This window comes from Periplaneta americana, chromosome 5 (genome assembly GCF_040183065.1).
Source record: "Periplaneta americana isolate PAMFEO1 chromosome 5, P.americana_PAMFEO1_priV1, whole genome shotgun sequence".
NCBI classification, from domain to species: Eukaryota; Metazoa; Arthropoda; class Insecta; order Blattodea; family Blattidae; genus Periplaneta; species Periplaneta americana.
This window is the reverse complement of record NC_091121.1, coordinates 68,394,014-68,418,625: the sequence shown is the minus strand read 5'-3', so window position 1 is coordinate 68,418,625 and position 24,612 is coordinate 68,394,014. Positions and strand designations below refer to the sequence as shown.

Genomic DNA, 24,612 nt, shown 5'->3' with positions numbered 1-24,612 from the left:
ATGATAGTAACCAATCTCACGCACACAGTATTCTCAACATATGAACGTGCAGTCCTTAATGACTATTCTAGAGTAGTGTGTCGAGATATCGAACTCAGACGAAAGATTGCCTTCGTTAGAGATGTCGCCATGTAATTTGTCCGCGACGCAGAAACCAATTTCTGGTCAGGCACTCCTATCTTCAGATCACTTGACGAGAGTCTTCCCCTTTCTACACTCCTCTCCCAGATACTGCTCCCAGCCGCTCAAGACACTCCCAGCTCACATGCGGCTGATCAGACTATAAGCTCCACCCTCCCGTCCGCCCACCCCCTCCCGCCAACATCTGCGCACCTCGCGGACGAATTACATGGCGACATGTCTACCTTCTGCATGGAGTAGCACCGTAATTCAGTAATACATATATTTCCTGTTACCATCATCATCATCATCACCATCATCCTGCATCCTGCAATTTGTTCAACAGTTCATCAAAATTGTAATTTTCATTGTGACATTGAAAAATGTCACTGTATAAGAACTTTTCTTAGTTTTCGATGTGCAGCTGATCTAGAACTGGTTAATTTTCAGTGCAGATCGTATAAGTCATCGCCGGCTGAAACCGGAGTGAGCAAATCAGTTCTCAATTTGTTTTGCTACTTATGTGTCGCCAGCTATTGACGACAAATTCCACTGCCACCGCTAAATTCCTCGTCCGCTTACATTCACTGTCCCGATTAAGCGGCGTGTTGACCCAAATAAGCGAAACAAATCAACATTTCGATTTGTTACCATTCTTCAGGGTTGTCCCAAATAAACGGCTGCTCCGATTAACCGATGGCCCAATTAGCCGGATTCTACTGTATCTAATAGTTTTGTTACATAATAATTTTTATAATTGCAGGGATTTACTTCGATACACTGTTGCATTATTGTGGTCTATGTCGAATGGCTTTCGCGTTTTATGATCGTTGTACAGTCTGGTTTGAAAATTGTTAGCATTGCAAAATTGGGCCTACACAGTTAGACACCGTTGTGTGCCTTACAGTCTAACATGCCGTTGGCGAAAAATTCCTCTCCAATTGTGCCTGTTTCGTCCTGCAGATGAGATTAAAATATCAACACATTGAATTACGCCTCGCGATATAACCGAGGAACTGTGAAGATATGTTTACAATGACAAACTGGTGAAATATTTGGTTAATGCATTAGTTCGTGGTGTTCTTTCTTGTTCGTCATCACAACAGTGCGTTGTTAGGATACTGTTTTTCGTTTGTCATTTGTTATTTGGAGCGTTGTGCTTGTAAATAGACCTTGAATTTTGCGGATTTTAAGAAGGTTTATGTGCTAAAAAAAGATGAAGTGTCAAGTTGAAAAAGCGAACACTTTCGACATATTCTGTCCTTTTAATTTTAATAGAGGAGCAAAGGGAGCGGAGGCGGCTCGAAATATTTGTGCCGTGTACGGGGAGAAAGCACTGCAAGAAAATGGTTCTGTCGTTGCACTCAGTACCTAGTACAAAAGTTAGTGTCCATCCACAGAAGATGGTGTTATGTGTCTGGTGGGATAAAGAAAGTGATATTTTTTTCTAATAACACAATAAAGAAGTTATAAAGTTAATCAGTGATTAAATTATGTATTTTAACAATTTTTCCGTTCTCGTTCTCGTTGTTTCCGTTCTCGGTTTATTGTGGACCAAGCCTAAGGGCAACGAACGCGTTTTTAAACGCTGTGGCTTGCAGACGTACTGTATATGTCACTCTCACTTTTTCCCATTTGGAAGAGAACGAATTTGTGGAAATATTCACTGTTGTACGTATAGAAGTTTGTGTATGTTTCTAGTGGCTCTTCTGGATTCATAATGGCATAGCATACTCAAGTTTAACGTTAGCAAAGAAAGTTTGAGTGATTTATTCTGTCGGTACCCTAATTTGTGTGTTATGCGGATAAAACATGCCAGCAGTAACTTAACTTACACTGCACTGCACTGCACATTACATTATCACTGTATAATTACGGTCTTACTAATAAAAACTCTATATACAGACGTTTAACTCTGTTATACTTATCCAATGAGTAGCTCGTTTATAAGTCGTGTGTAAATTCCTTACTAATAATCACTACATACGTCGTGTATAACAGTATAATTGTTACACAGCTACGTCATAGTTTCGTCATTACTTCGTTACGAAAGGTAATAGAATATCTGAGGTTCTCTATTGCATCCGGTAGAGCGCTCTAGTGTGGCGTGTTAAATATCGATAGTACAACTGGCTCTAATCGATTACCTCACTACAATTTGGTCAAAGAGTACAAGCTACAGCAATATTATTCTAATAATTCTATGATCTTTGGTTTGTTCTTCTGTGGTTACAAGGTAACCATCATCATAAAATGACAGTCGATACGAACAGCTGTTAGAGGGGCAGCCATTTTTTCGCTATATACAACGCTTAAACAAGGGATTTCGTGTATATAACTACTGCAAAGCAATTCCCATTGTATAGTTACAGCCTGTTTATACGTCCATAGCTTATTTACGGTTTATTAGTAACGTTTTCTGTCTCAACTCTGCATAAGTCTGGTATAAAAACTATACACGATTTATTAGTAAGACTGTTAGTTTTTAATATGATTTTTTTTTTAATATAGAGTTTGCTGATTAATTCCAATTGTATTTCAATTTTTTTCAAATTCCCCTTAGATTTCGAATTAAAAATTACACTGTACTTTGAAAACTGTAAATGAATTATACAAATTTTGTGCAAATGCGGAATGTAATTTGTAATAGGCCCAACACTTACCACAATATATTCTGGAGGCCGTGAACGCGAGACTAGGTATTATTAACGCCCACTTTTCTAATAAATTAATGTAATAGTTTATTTTACATTCTAATCTCAGCTCTCCACCTCTGAAGCCATTACTTATCCCTAAAGGAATGCACCGATAGTCCTATAGATTTTTGGATTTTTCCAAGTACCCTTTATTGATGTTTTGCACGCAGGGAACAGATAATTCTAACCATGCATTATTATCACAGTCTAGAAAATACAGTCACGAAGCTCAATATGTAGTAAATATGCATCCATAGATAGTTGCTAACCACTAGGATCGCTGCTATCGCTTCATTGCAGACAATACGAAATAGTACGTGCACAGTCTATTGTTCCTAGTACCCTCGTAAACTGTGGTATTATGAATGACTCGGAAATATTAGGTGTACACAAGTTTACTGAAAACACAGTATAATATGAAATATATGTATTTATTCCTTTTCTAACAAGCTTTCATGTAGGCTATAGTGTTTCTTAATTCATCTTTCTTGGCACTTCCTCATCTTTTTTCTCAAGCTTCTGCTTAAGCTTAACAAGTGGTTTTGCATGTTTTCTTTTCTTCTTAATGCTTGGTTATTGTTTTCTTCACTGTTCATTTATTATATTTTTCATATGTGTATCAGATAATTGTAATGGGGCGATATATAATCAACTATATAATTTTTTTTCTCTCTCTCTGGAGAAGCTTTAGTGAGTCTTTAGAATTTAATAGTCTGATAGCCGGTTTCACCAAGCTTCACTATGTTTTAATGATTCATTAATTTATGCACTGATTCGTTAAATTATTTTATAGCTCATTAGTTTAGTGATAGAAATTTTCGTCTTTAAATTTTTAATGGTTCACTAGTTGCAATACAAAATGGTGGAACGTTTTGACACAAATTATTACATCTGGAACTGCTCGAAAATCAAGAGCCAGATGGAGATAATGTTAACTATTTAAGAAACGATCATTTTGAAAATTTTAATGACACAATCACGAAAGATACCGCGTCACGAAGATCGTGGTACTCAAAATTTCAGAAGAAACTGATCATAAGTTAAAATATCATTGGAATGGCTGAGACAAAGTTGAAACTAGTCTACTAGGTAAGCATCTTTAGCCCTAACAAACCAGTAAAGCTATCATGAGTTTAGTGATATAAATTTCCGTTTTTAAATTTTTAATGGTTCACTAGTTGCAATACAAAATGGCGGAACGTTTCGACACAGAAATCTTACATCTGGAACTGCTCGAAGATCAAGAGCCAGATGTAGATAATGTTAACCATTTAAGAAACGATAATTTTGAAAATTTGAATGACACAAAATTCCAGGAAATATATCGCGTCACGAAGATTGTGGTACTCAAAATTTTAGGAAAAAAAAAAAAAAACTGATCGTAAATAACTTAGTTTTATTTTAACACATGAAAGAGGTTATTATAAATATACCTAAGAAATGAATAATTTCAAGGGAAAAATTGTTCCGGGGCCGGGTATCGATCCCGGGACCTTTGGTTGAACGTACCAGCGCTCTACCACTGAGCTACCCGGGAACTCCACCCGACACCGTCTCAACTTTTCCCTTTATATCCACACAACTCGCGTGGGCTGACGAAACGCCAGAGACCCACAACGAGTGCACACAATCTCTGTGTGACTTGAAATTGTGGTTTTCTGTTAACGTACACAGTAACGTACGTTACTGTGTACGTTAACAGAAAACCAGAATTTCAAGTCACACAGAGATTGTGTGCACTCGTTGTGGGTCTCTGGCGTTTCGTCAGCCCACGCGAGTTGTGTGGATATAAAGGGAAAAGTTGAGACGGTGTCGGGTGGAGTTCCCGGGTAGCTCAGTGGTAGAGCGCTGGTACGTTCAACCAAAGGTCCCGGGATCGGTACCCGGCCCCGGAACAATTTTTTCCCTTGAAATTATTCAAATCTGCTTTACAGGGAGCTTCACCTGAAAGACTAGATTTGCATACCTAAGAAATATTAGTAAATTAATACACAGTGTACATTCAAACATAACAAAACTTAATTGGTATATTAACTTCCATTTATTAGAATTAAATTTACGCACTCATTGAACGTCTACCTTGAAAATAATTATTTAACACAGTATATTAGGTATCAAGGTTCTACTTTCTTTCAGTTATGAAACTATAATTCACAGTACAGTAAATTCATGTCTTTAATTTTTTCCATTCTGGATAATAGGTTTCAAGAATATTATCTATAGGCTACCTAAATTGCAGTTATTGTATATGTCATCTCCTTCAATTTAGGTGACCCCTGGAATCAGGACTGAAATAATTGCAACAGCTATAATTATGGCGAAGATAATAATACTACTTTTCCCTCCATTTTCTATATTTTGTAATCACGTTGCTACATTGTTGGCCCGCATGCAAATTATGGAGCAGGTATACGATTTGCGATATAGTAGGCTGCAATTTCATAAAAATGTTATGATGTTATGAAAAATTCATTGAGCACACTTATATATCCATAATGAAGCTTTACTTACTGTTCATTGAATGTTAAGAAAATTTGATTGGTGAACTGCTCGCATTTTAGTAAATTGTTATATATTTTAATGTTTACTAGTTAATGTTTCATTTCGATGGATTTATTGTAGCTTGGTGAAACCGGCCATCAGAAACATATTAGTTTTTTTTATTTTTCTGAAACCTCAGATATACATAATAACACTTCTTATGTGGGAGTCTCTTTTGTCCTACGATTTGTTTTCTTATTAATTTAATTTTTTTTTCTTTTACAATTGGTAATATTGTTTTTCTTAAAGAATAGATTTGCATTTTTTTGGACGTTTAAAACCTTTTTCGTCATTTTCTTCTGTTCAGTGTTGCATGCCATGGTCATGTAACACTTGTCCATTAAATCGTGTAGGGTTTGTTGAGATATAAAGTGTATATAATATAACAGCTTTCATTTTTTTTCTAATCCCACGCTTTCTTCTAGCCACGTCTCCGTCTGAAATGAATTTGCATGACTTTAATATGTTTAAAACTGCTGCTGTCGTCATCGCTCTTGTTTTTCGGTGCTTTGCATGCGGTATGCTTGAACCCTTCGGATACTCCGGTGTATTATTTGTACACAACTCTAAATATTGTCGGCGGTGTTTGGTTGATAATGTTACAGCACTCGATGCACATTAAATCGTGTAGAGTTTGTTGAGATGTAAATTATATATATATTTATTTATTCATTTGTTGTTGAACATAACAGGCAAAGCCCAATTACAATGTTCACGACTTCATTTTTTTTAATCACACGCTTTCCTCTAGCCACGTCTCCGTCTGAAATGAATTTGCATAACTTGGGTATGTTTCAAACTGGTGTTTTTGTTTTTCGATGTTTTGCATGCGGTATGCTTGAATCTTTTCGATACTCCGGTGTATTATTTGTACACAACTCTTAATATTGTCGGCGGTGTTTGGTTGATAATGTTACAGCACTCGATGTTCATCAAATCATGTAGAGTTTATTGAGATCTAAATTAAATATTAATATAACAGCTTTCATTTTTTAATCCCACGCTTTCTTGTAGCTACATCTCCGTCTGAAATGAATTGGCATGGCTTTGGTATGTTTCAAACTGCTGCTGTCGTCGTCGCTTTTGTTTTTCGATGTTTTGCATGCGGTATGCTCGAACCCTTTGGAACTCCGGTGTATTATTTGTACACAACTCTAAATATTGTCTTCGGTGTTTGGTTGATAATGTTACAGCACTCCATGCACATTAAATCGAGTACAGTTTGTTGAGATGTAAATTACATATTAATATAACATCTTTCATTTTTTTTTAATCCCACGCTTTCTTCTAGCTACGTCTCCGTCTGAAATGAATTTGCATGGCTTTGGTACGTTTAAAACTGCTGCTGTCGTCCTCGCTTTTGTTTTTCGATGTTTTGCATGCGGTATGCTTTAACCCTTTGGAACTCCGGTGTATTATTTGTACACAACTCTAAATATTGTCTTCGGTGTTCGGTTGATAATGTTACAGCACTCCATGCACATTAAATCGTGTACAGTTTGTTGAGATGTAAATTACATATTAATATAACATCTTTCATATTTTTTTTTTAATTCCACGCTTTCTTCTAGCTACGTCTCCGTCTGAAATGAATTTGCATGGCTTTGGTGCGTTTAAAACTGCTGCTATCGTCCTCGCTTTTGTTTTTCGATGTTTTGCATGCGGTATGCTTTAACCCTTTGGAACTCCGATGTATTATTTGTACACAACTCTAAATATTGTCGGCGGGGTTTGGTTGTTAATGTTACAGCACTCGATGCTCTACTTTTTCCATCACTATGAGTTGCCAGTGATACTGCAGCAGGCCCAATTGCAACAGATGCTTTTACGAAATCAGCATCAACAGCAGGCTGCAGCTGCTGCGGCTGCTGCTGCCGCTGCCGCTGCTGCTGCCGGGGGAGTCCCACAGCCTGCACCGGCGGTTCCTCCCCAGCCGTCGGGCCCCAACACTACCGACGAGGAGGCAGGCAGTACTGCCGCCAGCTCTTCCTCTCCTACTGACGAGGATGACCTGAGGCCGTCATCGTCGTCGTCGTCGCCGCCGGCGGAGGAAGTTACGGAGGAGGCATCGGCTGCCACTGCAGACGAGCCAGAGCCTTTGCCTCCTTCGCCTAGCCACGACCCCACTTCTGATGAATCAACACTCACGCCTTCTGCACCTGCAGACGGAGGTGAAACATCACTAATTTCGGGAGTTGAGGAGACTGTGACTAGATCAGATGATGACGTGTCATCGGCTGACTCTGTTTCTGTAGCGGAGAAGGCAGTGGCATCTTCCTCTAGTCCTGATACCCAGTGATATTGCATCAACTGACCCCGTTGCCAATATGCCCCCAATGTGGAAAAATCTTTGTTGTCCTTTTAATGGAGAGGTACTTTGTGTGGGACAGTGAAAAAAGTGTACCCCCTCCAGTCCTTGACTTTGTTAGGTTGTTGCAAATTCTTCGATATGCTGTTCCCTTATTTGTATTCAAAACTCCAACATTACGACGGTCCAATGAAAGTGCATGCTCTACGTACACTACAGGATATCATGGAACTTGCAGGCTTGTAATATACAACACTCTCTTCGTGTTCCGTGAATAAAATGCGTAGTACCCCATACCACCACTACTCAAGCCAATTATTCCAGCTTTCACCCAGTGAAAAGAACGAATGAAATCAATGTCATTTAGTTGCTATCGCATAATTTTCCTACCGTAATCTTATTCTTTAATCTTCCAATAAGTAATTGACAAATCAAATTCAGTATAGAATAATGTATATACTAGTAATATTGTCATTGATATAGGGATAGATTGAAGGGTTGGTGCGTTTGCTTTGTAAAGATTATGTCTCCGTTGGCATGAAGGGTGGAATGGGGTATAACTGAGATCCCATATACAGATCTACAGATGTGAAAACTTGAGATTGATTGTGGCGTGGTTATTGAGATTTAAATATCTCTGCAAGTGATTTACCATTCAGACAAAATACGTTTTAGTCAGTAAGCTTATGGACGGATCAGTAACGTAATTGTGTATTAATGATGGAATATCATCACGACAGATATACTGGGCACCCGGTGATCTGCTACAGTGCATAACCAAGGAAACTATTGCCATATTTGCAGAATAAATACTTGTTAAAATTTAATTTAATTCATCTAAAACAGTTGGCGAGCATTTAAAATCTCTCTCTTTTTTGGGAGTTTTTAATGCCTCTTGTGCATTATAGGTCCTTACATAACGTACCCCAGCCCCCCCCCCCCCAGGAAATGTAAATTTCCACGACTGAGATACAAATTAATTTAAAATGATGGATTTATATCTCATGAACGAAAGGTTGATATAATTTTGTGATATGTTAAGGCAGAAGAATCATAGCAGTTTACAAATTTTTGAATAGAGAATATTTGTGGACTAATTTGTGTATAGAAACAATTCCAATACAGAGGATGAAGAAGAGATTCTTAAACATTCTCTGAATGAAGAAGTCTACTATGTAGGCAGTGATTTCAAAATTTATTCTTAATTGTATTTGTATTTTTGCTTTGATTTCTCTGTCTTAGTCTTAACAGGAATGGAGACCTCAGCAGTGTAAGAGGACATAAAATTATGTGTGGAAATAAAGGCAAGGTGAGTATTCAGTTGTGAATGTGCTTGCTTTTGTTATTTTTTTAATTGACAATATTGACCTTCTCATGTCTGAAGGAAGGGTGTATTGAACATAAGTTTTCAGTCATATGTTAGGAATAGATTTTTTCCAGACGTAATAGAATAAGTAGGCAACCTTCTGTTATTTTTTCATTTTTCTTAGAGGTTTTAATCGCTTCTTATGTTCTTGTGCTCAAATTCTCTGTCTTGTGGTAAGAACATAATACGTTACGTAATTTCAACGACAGACATGAGAAGGCTAATAAAAATTAACCGGGACCTAATGCAAGTTATATGATAAGCTCCTGTATAGCTGAAATCTAAATTTAAGGTTCACAATTAATAATATACAGACAAGTCAATATCAAAATACTGCTTCCGGTAAAAAAAAAGTCCTTCGCTTTCTTCTTTTCTCAGTTTAATTTAGAGAATTCTAGAGTAATTCGAAACTGAGATGTACGTCTTTGGATATGTGTTTCAGTAATCTCTTCGAATTTGCTTTGTGTATGTAACGTTTCACTGCTTTTTACATATATTTTCAGGTGATTTAAATCACTTATTGGGATAAATCGGATAATGAATAGAAATAGGATGATTTTTTCTCATCCTTTTGTTGTGACTGGTTGTATTTTTGTTCTTGTGAATTGTGATGTAAAATTGTATTTGTTTGCACAGTGCTTGAGGTGGAATGGTAAAAGAACCGAGATGGTTTCCCCCTTTTAATTTATAGACATAAGTTATGAAAACATGCCGTGTGATGTACAATGTGTGTTTCATCTAGACCTACAAACATATTACAGTAGTTTAAATAGCATGCGTTAAAATAGTCACACATGCATTGCATACTAAGAAGTGCCAAGAAGTAACGGAATGGTTTTACGCCGTTTCAAAAGGAACCCTCCTCCCAACCTCAAGCCCTGGATTTACCAGCCTGAAGAGCAGTATATAATGTAATTCTAGGTTACATATCTTCAAATTTTGTTTATATCGTGCTTACGAATTTGTGTTAAAACTAATTATTCAAAATGATTATTCCACCATGGGACACTTCTCAGTAATACAGTGTTACTATAAATGATCTTTCCGATTACAAACTTGAATAATTATCGTTAGGAGACACTTAGAAACATGATATTGGTATCAATGGAAAGAGAAACTCAAATATTTTTTGTTATGTTGGTGAACCTGTCGCATATTTATTAATTTCGTTGCTAGGATACTATATAACAGAAAAATGGCTACAAACGACGACAGGAGGGCATTTTGTGTGCTAGATTTTCACATATCCCAGTCTGTTGTCACTGTACAACGCAATTTTAGAAGAAAATTTGGTGTTGATCTACCCAGTGGGCCCAGTATCCGTAAGTGGTACGCTGACTTCAAAACGAGGGGATGCATCTGTAAGCGGAAGTCAACCGGTCGGTCGTCCATCAGTGAGGCAAATGTGGAGCGTGTGATGGAGAGTTTCACACGAAATCCACAGAAATCCACCGTAAAAGTCAATGAAGATTTAGAATGTTTGCATTGGCATCCACGTTCCCCCGACCTCACTCCTTGTGATTTTTTTCTGCGGGGTTTTATAAAACGACAAGTGTATCAGCCATCATTACCACCTACCATTGAGGATCTTCGTGTCCGCACAGAGGCAATTGCACTGGTGGATGGTCCAGTGCTACAACGTGTATGGCAGGAAATTGACTACAGACTTGATGTGTGTCGTGTGACACAAGGAGCTCACATTGAGCACTTGTGACTTACTTAGGGTTGTGAACCAAATGTTTCTGCTTCATGTTTCATGTTTTCCAGTGAAAAAGTTAAAAAATTGTTGGAGATTCTGTTTCTGTTGATACCAACTTCATGTTTTCTAAATTTTGCTGATTTAAGAGTAGCACATGTGATTTAACCGAATGGATAACAAAAAAAATATTCGAGTTTCTCTTTCCATTAATACCAATATCATGTTTCTAAGTGTCTCCTAACGATAGTTATTCAAGTTTGTAATCGGAAAGATGATTTATAGCAACACTGTGTATTATTTCGAGAAATATGAATGTGACATGATCGTTAGGAAGCTGAAATGTATAAAATAGAGTTACTTTTACGTTTATTTACAGATAGATAAGCCTATCTTCCATTAAATCTATCGTCAAAGCGATGGTTCAAAAACTTCTTTGCGTTTCATTCCGATCTGTGACGCGTGTTAAGAGGATTTTAGTTATTTGTGATAACCCGCTTTCTTTCAAGTTATTTGAATTTCTACGACTGTCAGTAACTTTCTGCATACGGTATTTGTTGTTACGTAATTCTACCAAGAATATTCTGTTTAGATTCTTCCTTCTATTTTTAGTACTCGTAGATACGTATAGTCTACTCACGCATTTAAATATCGTTATGAAGTTATAAAAAGCATTCATTAAAATGGTAGGCCTGTATTAAAACGAAACTTCAGAGTAGTTGCTTCTCCACATAATTCAGAGGAACTGTAATCAAACTAGTATTCCTTACACAGTTTCTCTTACAGTAATATTTAAGTTGTAACCTATACACAAATAATTACCTAAATTTGAAAATGTTTGCAGCTTTGTGTTATAGGCGTTAACTTCTGTGAAATGGGAGCGAACAATTTTTTACATTAGTTTGCAAGTTACTAATGTAACCACTGTACGAAAAAACTTTGTGTGCGATAGAAACATAAAGAAATATATCTTACAGTGTTATCGCAATATTTTTCTCGATTAAGAAAACAAGATTATCAGTCTTGTAATATTTACATTGATTGAAATAACTACAAGTAAAATTAAAGTGATGGCATTCCAATGACTAAAATCTGTAAGAGCTAAAATCGTAATAGATGGAAAAATCATCGAACACATAAGTGAGTTAAGTTATATAGAATATCATTTTGGCTATAGAAGATATGAAGATGTCGAAATAAAAATGGTCTGAGACAATTTTGTTGGACAATACAGAGGAATATTAAAATATTAAGAGCAACAGGAAACATTACTAAAAGTGTGCAGAATCATCACATTGCTGTACTCTTATATGGATGCGAAAGCTGGACATTAACAGAAGATTAACTAAGGTGAACTGAATCATCAGAAATGAGATGTCTCCGTTTTGTAGCAGGATACACATATTATTATGTCATGAAAGAACTCTAGGTGTCAAAGAAGAATTGCAGATACAATTGAAATACATGAACTAAACTGAAGATATCATGTCCCGCGTATGCCAGACATCAGAATAACTAAGACTGCCTTTCATTACGGTCCTACAAGAAAGAGAAATTTGGATTAATCCTCGAGAAGGTGGTTTACAAAATTTTGAGACAATGTACCGAAAGATCTAATTCTTGATGCCGATGATGATGATGATGATGATGATGATGGTTGATGATGATGATGTGATAACTAAAATAGCTTTTACAAGTAATTCAGTTCCCATTCTTGTAGTTACTGTCGTTAGTTGTACATCTTGAGTTTCCTCCTGTGACATTCCCAGTTCCACAATTCTGTTTCTATAACCGTAGAAATTATTTATGTATTTCACTACTAACACGCCTCTTTCTAACCTCCAATGTGGAAATCAATGTTTTATTACATGATTTTGAAAAATAACTAACCCCTTTTCCATCCTATGTCTTTGAGACAGCTCATGTAGATCTAGTTTAGTCTGTCTGAGTGAATTCCAAAATCTATTAGTGCGCAAGACCGGATCCTGCATATCCTGGAGCGTTTTCATATCCTTATCTTTGTGTTTTTGTGTATTCCTCATATAATTATCGCCGAAATAGCGCAATCTTCGTGTTACTGATTTTTTTATGATGACATCAAACTAGGATACTTCTTGCAGCCAATAATGAGTTCGTTTCTCCTTGAATAAGTTTTCTTCATCATAGAGGATTCTATATAGCTCAAAGTAATTAAATTGAAATTAGTCTTCAATAGACCAAAAGAAGAAATGTGGAAACGAAATGATCCCGTAGTCCTCGAATGCTCTGATACCATCTGGGTCGATCGGGGAAGTCAGTCACAGTTTTCGTGTCAATACAGTTCATATCTCCTTCTAGAAAAATATCGTTAGACACATGATGTAACGTACAATATTAAGCATTTTTAGAAACTTGATGGAATACATTGATTTACGTTAATTGAAGGTAAATAATGGTACTGACAAGATTTTCTTATACATTTTTGGGAACTATTAAAAAAAATTGACATGTTGTTTCGATTTCATTAACTCTATTTATTTAATGCATTTCTTAAACAGACAACTGCCCTCCAGCAACCTCTAATAAATGTTTGTTTTGATTACTAACAGTATACAGGAATACTTTTTGTGGGAATGGATGTTTTACTCAGGCTACGGCCACACCGAAGGAGGCTTGGTATTCGCCTAGTGGTTAGGTAGTCATCTGGATGGGTGATCCAAGTTAACGAACATTCTAGAACCGTATAACTATTGGAATCGGCCTCATCGCGTGGTCTGCAACCTGGCGTGTCGCCTAGCAACTTTCCAAGCGAAAGAACCCGTCTGTTTTCTTTGGATAACCACCAAGCAGCTGAAAGTGTGTGTGTGTGTGTGCGTTTTTTTTTACATCTACATGATTTAGATGAGCTGTCGAATGTGTCACCACATACATTAACTTCATACCAGCAGAATTCCAAATGACATTTCAATTTTTATGCGCTAGTTTTAAGTGTGTATTTATTAATAAAATATATAAAGGTAAATGAATATGGTGGACTTATACTTACCTCAGAGTAACAACGAGTCGTTCTTTTGATGATAGGCCTATGTATGCTCTATAATAAGTATCCTGTTTTTGTATTTTTCTTAATTTTTTAGTGAGCTGAATATCGAACGTTTCTGTACTCATTCCTAAATACTCAACAAACTTTAACTCATAATTCCACAATTGTTTGTACAAAACGTTAAACTCCCCGTATGTAACTCTTGAAAGGTTAACATCATGCATCCAACATGACTGTCGATTGTCGATATAGACAGTCATATTTCAAGAAAGTATTTTCCGTAATACCTAGTTTTCTAATCAGTTTTGAAAGTGGCATATTCGCACTGTTGAACTAACAAGTAAGGAATGACTAGCCACTAGGCGCCACCATGTATCAAATAGGCGACTACTCAAGCACCAGGCGATAAGCAAGCCTCCTTCGGCGTGGATGTAGCTTCAATGGTAAAATACTTGCTTTGAAGGTCGCCCCATCAGTGACACACCCACATAGTTAAAATTACCTAAAAGAATATTCTGGTTCCTTAAGGAATAATATATAGCATGATAAAACATAATAATAATAATAATAATGATAATAATAATAATAATAAAAAACAATAACTAATAGCAAGGTTAGCTATAAATTTCCACGTAAAATGGTCTTAGTTTTGAATCTGACTACAGTTTGTCCCTCCGACTTGTCGTCCTGGTTCTTCTCACAATTACTATGATGGCCATTGGATTTGAGGTTCTCGGATCTACACGAGGGCAATGATTTTCAAGGGTGATAAAATGGCTTACTCCGAGAGCGAAGTAAAGCTGTAAGTTCCATGCCGTAGATTTGCGGTATCTGAGAGAATCCTGTTTCTGGTTTCAAGCAACATTCTTCAGTTATTTTTGGCTCTCATTAACTCCGACGCTGAATAACCTCTGCAGTTGAAAGTGTCGTTAAATAAAATACTACTTAGATTTCACAAAAAATTGTGGTGAATTTGATGGGGATGATTATTGCTATTACTGGTCGCATTTTGGGAGAAGTTCCGACCAAGGAATGCGAGTTTCCCCCCCCCCCACTCTTACAACCTATCCCGAAACGGAACCGGCTGACCAACGACTGAGTCTTTTTTTGTCCCAGTCGGCCAATGACACCCCCCCCCCCCATTCACCTGCACTTTGAAGGACACTGAGTTACTAGCTTACCCTCTCATCTTACCCCACAAGGACCATATTCCCCTCGCAGAGATCCTTTCATGAAATTTGGACACTATTAATCCCGAATCTTTTTATTTACCTTCCCGGTTTCCTTGACGGGTTCTGTATGTCATGCTATGAACTCGTAGACTTTAGCCAAGATTGATGACGTTTCTTGTAGCGTGTCATACCTGTAATATTACTGCATTTCCGGTAGAAAATGTATTTTTAAGAATAGTTTTTAATTTGGTTTTAAGAGACATTGCTTTTACTCCTGTAACAATTATTGTGTAAAATGATAGACTGGTGAATAAGATCTACCAGTGGCAACCTCTGACGACAAGAGCAACAGGAAGACCAAAAAATAGGTGGAGGGATGATGTACGGTACTGGAAGATGTAAAATTATTAAGAATTCAGAATTGGCCCAAAATTATCCAAGATAGAGAGAAATGGAAAGAGATCGTTGAGAAGGCCAAAACGTCAATGAAGTTGTAGTGCCTGAAGAAGAAGAAGAAGAAGAAGAAGAAGAAGAAGAAGAAGAAGAATTGTTGAAATCTCAATTAATTTCTCTCTGCGTCTGAATTTTCTTATTAAGATTTTAAATACTTCATATTTCATAACTTTACTATGAACATTATCATCATAGCTACTACTTGGATTAAATCACAGGCCTGTTCCGTCTCCAGTCATTCACTGATCTCTCCAACGCGTATGTGGTTCTTACTCGTTTCTCCTTTTAGTAAGTAATTGCGTTATTTGATACGCGATCTATAGCATTCTGATTGTGCTACTTCTGAAACGTTGTGTAGTTATCAGTTATTTCCACGATTCCTGTGAACTTAACTCATTATTATTATTATTATTATTATTATTATTAGTCTCTTGATAGAAGTGTACCTCTACTTGTCAGAAATTCCCGGTGAGCGGTGAAATTCGTAGGATTTAGTGTATCTTTACCGTCATGATACAATATATTTTGTCACATTAGTAGACCTACTATGGAGAAGCATTAGTACTGCATCATTGCTTTGTGGTCATGCTAAAATGGAGACATCATGTAGAAAAGAAAGGGGGAAAGAAAGAAACGAATACAAGAGAGATGGCACATAATACAATATTATGTAGAGAATAAAGCTATACTCGTATTCAGCTAGGAGGACTAAAGATATGTGATGAACTATTTTTTGTATGAAATATTTTTAATGAATACAAAATTAAACCTCAGATTTTACCTTCCATCTTTGTTAAATTTTCTGTTTGAACTGCACATTAGGAAGCATGTTTAATTCTCATTGTTTTAACATTCCAAATATAGTTTCAGGGCGGAAATGTTTGTGAGTTGTGTGAGAGCAATAACTCCAGTCTTAATGTTAACATAAAATTTTCTTTACTAATATTGTATCCATACCGATATAGCAATATATAAGTTTTCCTGAATCTTGAATCTTTCTAACAATTGAAAAATTTCATATGGCGATGTTGTATATTTTATACTTTTCAACTTTAAACAAGCAAAATATTTAATGTTATCATTTCTTTTTATTGCAACGTGATTATTGTACCATTTCCTCACATGTTAGTGTAGTCAATTTTCATTTGGTAGGTACCTGTAGCAATGTTATACTGTATTTACTGAAAGTTTCATCTTGTTTTAAAAATTGTATTTATTTACGCTCGCGATAAGAGTTTACACTGCCCTCACAACTGCAGTTATGTTTCTTCCAATCACATGAATTTATACATAAAAAACGAACTGTTATAGATCTCCAAGACTAAGGCCGGCAGTATACATTCGTCCGATGCTGTATGCTGCAGCCTCATAAGGATATATGTGAAATCATTGCCACATCGGACGGTCCGAGACAAAACCGCCATGTCCGAGACAGACTGTCCGAAGCAATATGATGCCGGCTAAGCATACCTGCTAGGTGACCATTTTGTACGTGGAACATAAACTGCGGCGCTACGATCTTATGATGTTACTCTGTGGAAGAAGAATGACATACAATGGAGCGTCTCGTTTAGGCACAGTGAAAACGTAAACAAAGCGCAGGTAACGTGTGGGGGAAGGATGAGTCGTACGATAAACACGAGGGATGCACAAGGTTTTAGTTACAACATTTATGGCGGAGCATTAATTGAAATTATATTTTCCAAAAACACACAAAACAAAAGAACACAAATTGCATACGTTATCATATACACATTTCATCAAACAAGCATTTGTGACGTTAAACACATTCAGTAGCTGTAACAAATCGAATTTTGCTAGTTATGTGATGTTGCTTTCAAGCAACATTTTTACTGTCATGAATTTCATTCTCTCTATGACTAACATAATATTACCGTCTTCTGTGGCCGAATTAACAAAACTACAGTATTATTGGTCTGAAGTGACAACACTATTTTCTAAACATAATTAACTCTTCTCAAAGTCAATTTATTCAGGTACTGTACCTGATAAATTAAACTTTGAAAAGGGTACTGTATCTGAATAAATTGACCTTTGAGAAGGGATAAGTATGTTTAGGAAATAGTGTTATCACTTCAGACCAATATACTGAATTCGGCCACAGTAAATGGTGAAATGTTTTACGTTAGTCATGCAGAGAATGAAATTCATGACCAAAAAAAAAATGCTGCTTGAAAGCAACATCATATAAGTACAGTAGCAAAATTTGATTTGTTATATTGAATGATTTCAACGTTACAATTGCTCGTTTGTTAAAATGTGTATATGATAACGTTATGCAATTTGTGTTCTTTTGTTTTGTGTGTTTTTGGAAAATATAATTTCAATTAATGCTCCGCCATAAATATTGCAACTAAAATCTTGTGTTTATCATACAGCTCGTCCTCTCCCGGCACGTTACCTGCACTTTGTTTACGTTTTCACTGTGCCTAAACGAGACGCTCTACTGTATAATATCTTTCACACTGCTGTTATGGGTCTGATGTCACATTTCCTAACGATTGCTTTACACAGCGGTATGATACCGCCCAAAATTAAATGTCATGTTTTGTAAAACTAAACTTCGAAACCAAAAGTTTACAAGGATATTTTTGGTCCAGTTTTCATTAAAGAAAACAATAGCGTTATTTTTGTTTCTTTGCGCTAATTACAGACCATTCTGCATACAAACAAATATCGCACGTACAGCGTACAGCAAGTTTAGTAAGTTTATTTGTACCTGGTTTATAGGAACATGGCAAAACAAGTTTTAGGTCGTTTCTCTACCGGGTCATTTAAACTGCATACATACGCATTTAATTATTCGATTTACATAATGAAGAATGAAAAAATACTATTCATATTATATTGTGTTAATTAAATTTGTGTTAGTTTGGCACTACCGTACTAAGATTAGGTATCGATTTGGTTCAATACGCTTAGAAGACAGTTTCTCAATCCAACATATCTAGTTTCATTTTAAGTTTACAAATTTATTTTAAATACACAATTTTGTACTGAAATTACACATTGTAACTGTCAAACAATAGAAAGAATAGGGTCTTGAGGAAGAAAATGAAGTTTTGGTTACGGAATTTCATTATGACATTTGATTTCTTTCTGTGATTATTTCATAAGAAATTGTTTTTTTCAGCAACGTATTTTTACTTATAATATTATGTAGTATTCTTTTACTTTCATATTACATTTTGCTCAACCACACATATTCTGCTAATTTCATAAGGAAAGGTTTCATACTGAAATTCAGCTAGAGATAAAAACATAAATGTAAAAGAAATAATGGTATTTTGTGTTACAGGTATTTAATATTTAATGATATCCTTTCCGTAGGCTATAACGAAGTTTAAGAAATCACAGGATTCTGACAAAATTTGCCAAAAATAATATCACAAAAACTTATTCTAAACACATTGAAGCGTAGATCATTGTTTACATATATTCACCGCTATTTGCACAGAGGAGATCAACGTTCTTGAACTCAGGTCTTGTCCAAATTTATGCAAGAACTGAAATGTATAATAAATACAATTGTGTAAACTGCTTCTTAATACAAATCATTCAAGAAATTAAAAATGAGAGGAAATGTGAAGAATATTTTAGGAGCAATCATTATTAAGGCACTGAGGTAGCCTTTAATCTTCTTGATCTTTTTAGTAATAAAATTTTGAAAAATTTCGATTTCTCAAATCAGTCTTTCTGGAGCAATCGCAAACTACAATATTCATGCAGTAACCTTTTTAATTTTAGTTTATGAAATTTCATGTGTAAGTACGGCGAATAGCTAAGGAGACGCGCTACTGGTTTTTTATCAGAATGTTTTCTTTCATTCCTTTAATTTGCCGCGATAATGAAATCGACGATTTCTTGATAAATAATGTGAAAATAAAAGGTGACAATCTCTATTTGCAGTTTACATTTTTATAGAATATTTATAAATGCACTGCACAACGTGTAACCATTTTAATTACGTGATATGTGCGATCTGCAGTCACTGCTGAAAGTGTTTTTTATGCTCGTATTTATTCTTAAATATTGAAAAATCTCATCAGTGGTTAAAGCTATAATAAAATAAACTTTGTATACAAAGCTAGCATTCCGGAGAGAATGAATGCATTGGATTTGTTTTTATTTTGTATAGAATGGCAGTCATAATTTAGACAAGGTACGGAGAAATAGTATGGAAACAAATAACAAAAATATAATCAATCCACAATAAAGTTAAAATATGTAAAATAATTGGATTAAAATGAGTTTATGTACCGATATGTTATATGACCAACAACAAAAGAAATGAGACCCAATGAAAAGTGTGGAGATCTGAAAATTTAGTGGCGCAATCTTTTTAGTTAGTATATTATGTGAATCTTGCGTAATTTTTATACTTTGATAGACTATATATGATGTTACAGATAATGAATATAGCATAAAACAATTTCATATCTCCCTTTTTTCTCTCTTTTTTATATTCACTTTGTAATATATTCTGATGATACACATATTTAATTAAAAATACCAATAACTTTACCATGAATAGAGCCAGACATTTTTGCAGAACTTTGATAACGCGAAATATAGTTTAGGATGATGGGAGGGAAGTTATAGAAAAAGTACAAATTCGTTTTCAGAGTAGTTACTCTATATGTACTTAAATTATTGCTACGTGTTTATTTTATTATTAGACTAGTCCTAATCCTCCTGTCATCCTTTTCAAATTGATTAAACTTCTCCTGAACCGACTACCCTACATCTGTTGTTGTTTTTTTTTTTTTTTTTTTCATTGTATCGTACAGAAAATATCCAGGTTTATACATCAGTCAAGCAAAAAGCTCCAAGTTATTTTTATTTGTAATACGAGGTCGGACAATAAAGCAATGAGACTGGTTAAAAACACATTTATATACATTTTAACCAACTACAATGTGATCACCTTCAAAGTAGTTTCCTTGAGACTGAACATACTAATCCCAACGTTGCTGCCACTGCTGGTAGCAGCTGTGAAACTTATCTTTTGAGACACTGTTTAACGCATGGGTTACGACCTCTTGGACGTCTTCTGTTGTTTGAAAATGACGTCCTTTCACAACTGAGTTCCCTTTTGGGAAGAGAAGAAGTCGCATGAAGCAATGGCGGATGAATATGGGGTCTAGGACATTTCGTAATCGGAAATTTCGTTACCGTTATACTTTGTCACCTTTTTTCATCATTAGTTTTTTGGTCATCAAATACATTTTGTCATAATTTATTTTTGTCACCGAAGATATTTAGATATTTTGTCATCTTTTTTATACTGAGGGAGTTTCGTCACCAAAATAGTACAGAAAATTATATGTAGGTTGTTTTTATTATGAGTCCAAAACCATCACTGTGAAATCATTTTAATTGTCTTTATTAATATGGATTTTGAAGTTGGATGCATTCATCCTGTTTTTATGGAGTTTCAACCAAAATTTCCAATGAAGTTTATCTATGGCACGTAGGTAACCAAGAATGTTATTCTTCTGTTATATAGGCTTCATACCTATCGACAATTCGTGTAATTCTGTTATCTAAGGACGTGTATTTCTTCTTTTTTTGGGTGGAAACTGACTTGGTTCTAATTTCTCAATATCCTGATGTATCCTTGCAGTCTTCTCCTGTAGCAATTGAAGGACATGGTAAAAGGAAGGATGTGCTTTGCCTATTAAAGTATTAAGACGTCTATAGCCTACCACGCTTCGCAAATATTTGTTATTCTGGGCAGGTTTTCCCTAGTACGAATGTAACATTTCCATGTATTTGGAGGGAACATGGGCTACTGCCTACCTCTGCCACGTCTACGACCAATGACATAATTATCCTCAAAGTAATCGAAGATTTGGGTTAGCTCATCCATAACATGTTCTTGGAGAATACCGAAGGCGTGAACTATATCATTCTCTGGTACAAAGGCCAATGCACCCAACTAATGAAACTGGCTTCTTAGTTCGGTGTTTTCTTCTTCAAGATATCCTCCTGATAGTCCCTCTGTTTGAATTCATCTCCATAATGTTTGGCCTAAATGGAAGAGACAGCCAGCCACTGTGACATCAGGAAATGTATTCGTCACGACGCCCATTATAGTTGCCTCATAGTCGGTAGAAATATATATCGGTTGTAATGGACTTCTAATGATTTAAATTGGTGACAAAATATGTCTGTGACAAAAGTGAATCGATGAGAAAATGTTGCAGTGGCAAAATGTAATATGTGACAAAATCACCGGTTGACGAAAAATCGGTGACGAAAATTCCGGATCCCATGAATATGAACGAATCTGAAATAGATCAGTAACCACATTTCTCCGTTCATTTCGCTGTTGCCCGGTGAGATTTTTTGGAACCGTTTTTGCACAAATTTTTCTCATGCTCAGGCCTTCAGTCAGAATGAGGTGAACAGTTTCCCGATTCATGTTCAATTCTTTTGATATCATTTTGGCTGTTAATCGCCTGTCAGTTCGTACAAATTTACGTACCCTGGCAATGTCATCTCTCCGTACAATTGTTGGTGTTCATCTTCAACGTTTGCTTCTGCCCTTAGCAAACATTTTATGCCACCGGAAATCTTGTGCTATTGACATCACTTCATTTCAAAAAGCCTGCTGAAGCTTTCCAAGCGTTATGGCATTTTCACCGAGTTTCACACAAAACAAGATGTCACAGCGATGTGCGTTATCATGCGGTTTCATTTGTATTGTCGAGGAGCAAACATACAACTCCACTAATCAAGCAGCTGTTCCACACTTAGGTTTGCAGGATGGTGCCAGTGGAATTCGGATGGAGGGAGGACCAAGGTCAAACATATCTGGTAGGAGGCTGTTGAGTTGCCTCATCAGGTGGGAAAAAATCAGTCTCATTATTTTATTGTCCAACCTCGTATGGTCCTCATTCTCTCTTTAATTCTTACTACAAGTTAAATAAATTAATTACACGAGAGTTCCGCTCCGTAGACGCATGATCTAAGATGTTATGTATTTGATTAGCGATTTGGAATGAAAGCTGGTTCCTGTTATCCTGGACATTTTTTCATTAAATTTAGGCCCATGTATGGTACCGGTGTCCGTTGTGTCTAGAGGAATTTAAGAAGCTACAATGGATAATGATAACCCTAGTTCGTAGTGACCACACGTTACCCCGGTGCCGGATTGATGATCGTTCACTTTGCTGAGGCATGTGGACGTGCGGTCGGGTGGTCAGTCTTGGCCCTTCATGGGTTGTCACTCCATGGATTTAACTTAAATTTACGAGAGGAAGACTGTTATCATGTGATATGCAATTTGAAATCCAAGAAAAACAACGTTAATTCGTAATTTTGGAACACTTTAAATTTCAAATCTTGTCAATTTTCGACATGATATTGCCTTAAAAATTTCGCGGAGACATTTTAATACAGTACAAGAATTAAAGTTAGAACTTTATGATTGTTTGTTCTGATATTGTCGAAGGAGCTGTTACTCTGTAATGTAAAATTGTATGAATATTGCTTGAACTCATAGAAATCAACTATAAATATCTCGTTTTATGAGGTCTTGCTTAAAAACATGTGCAGGAGATGGAAGATAACTTGCACTAGGTTTGTTATGTAAATACTATCTATATGGGTTGTGCATTTGTTAATTTCCAAGGTAAAAAGTTACACTCCATTATAAACTGCAGTAACAAAAAAGCTGTTTAGCAAAGAGAATTGTAACAGTAACAGATGTTGATATCAACTGTTTAAAACGCTAAATAATTGCTTTATAATGGGGTTATACTGTATAAAATGTGTGAAATGACTGTGAGAATGTGGAGATGGATTTTAAAGTGTTGAGACGATTCTATTGCCTATGTATAAAGTCACAATGTAATAAGAAATTAAAGGATTGAAAATATATATAAAAAATAACCAAGGTGTACATTTATTTACGCTGTGTGAATTTGAACCTAACTCCTTTCTTATGCGCAACAGTGGTTACGGAGAGGAGAGTCGATTCCATTTCTCCTGTTGACATTCCATCTTTCCTCCATTATCCAAATCGCATGACCAGCATGATGGCGATACTCGGGCCTCAGCTGTGACAACTGATGACTAGACGGCAGGGAAGAGAGACAAAAACGTCGCTAGAAAGGGAGATAGGCAGTTATGTGGTTGAATGCAATGAGGACGCATGGATAGGTAGATAGATAGATAGATAGATAGATAGATAGATAGATAGATAGATAGATAGATAGATAGATAGATAGATGGGTGGGTATATGGGTGAATAGGTGAGTGAGTAGGTAGATGAGTGAATAGGTGAATGGATAGGTAGGTAGGTAGATGGATGAATAAGTGAGTAGGTAGGTAGGTAGATGAGTGAATAGGTGAGTGGGTAGATAGGTGGATGTGCTGATGATTGCAGGTGTGTGACTTCGTACATATTTCAGTCCTTTTCAGATTAAGTGCTGCAACTAATTCGTTAATGATGATGGTGATGGTGATAATCATCAATTTTATGTATTAAACCCTGTCAAGCGTATTCCATGTTCAGAGAAATGCCACCTTCATCACTTTTTTAGTCGTTCTTGATAGTGAAATATGTCTCTGTGGATTGTAATCCCAAACAATTTTATTGCATTTTCAGTAGCACGGTCCGTCCAGTTATTCCTACATTCATTCATGCGGCAGTTGTGAATTTTTTTTTTATTTAGTCATAGTCACTTTCACATCTAGCTCATATCGCGACTTGTTCACATTACGTATATGACGTTAACGTTTACATTATTGGTTTTACTTTGTTGTACTATAATACTGGAATTATATTGAATTTCAGAGACCAGTGTCTTTGAGGTGGGGAGCTCATAATCCCAAAACGGACCGAGACACCATATGATGATGATGATGATGGAGTTGTAGATTGTTGAATGTAGATACCGTTCGGAATTCCATATTTTGTCTTTCGTTATTATATTTGCTGCATTCGTTGAAGAAGTGATGGATGGGTAGTGCTGTGTAACAGATACTATATAGTGGTTGTTGTCTGATAAGGAGGTGAGGTAGGAGTGATCAATTCTAATTCGGGTAAAGGTAACCTTTTTTGACGAGTAAGGGACGTCATGGATTGAGGTGAAGTGAATTCTTGTCTTAATAGTGTGTAACTTGCTTACTGCTAGTTGATGCCAGTGGTGTTTCCATTTTTCTATGAGTGCTTTGGAAAGATAGTTCTGTACGTCGTTACTGTATA

General features: G+C 36.0%; 1 protein-coding gene across 5 annotated transcripts in view; it reads left to right on the top strand.

Annotated features, from left to right (window-relative positions):
- LOC138699801 (membralin) overlaps positions 1–23,294 on the top strand; it is a 432,208-nt gene extending 408,914 nt beyond the window's left edge. For all 5 annotated transcript variants that reach the window (XM_069825971.1, XM_069825970.1, XM_069825969.1 and 2 more), the window contains exon 14: positions 7,108–23,294. In XM_069825971.1, coding sequence (XP_069682072.1) covers positions 7,108–7,656 — 549 coding nt within the window. In that variant the 3' untranslated portion in view covers positions 7,657–23,294. The remainder of the gene's footprint in view (positions 1–7,107) is intronic.
- The last annotated feature ends 1,318 nt before the right edge of the window (positions 23,295–24,612 follow it).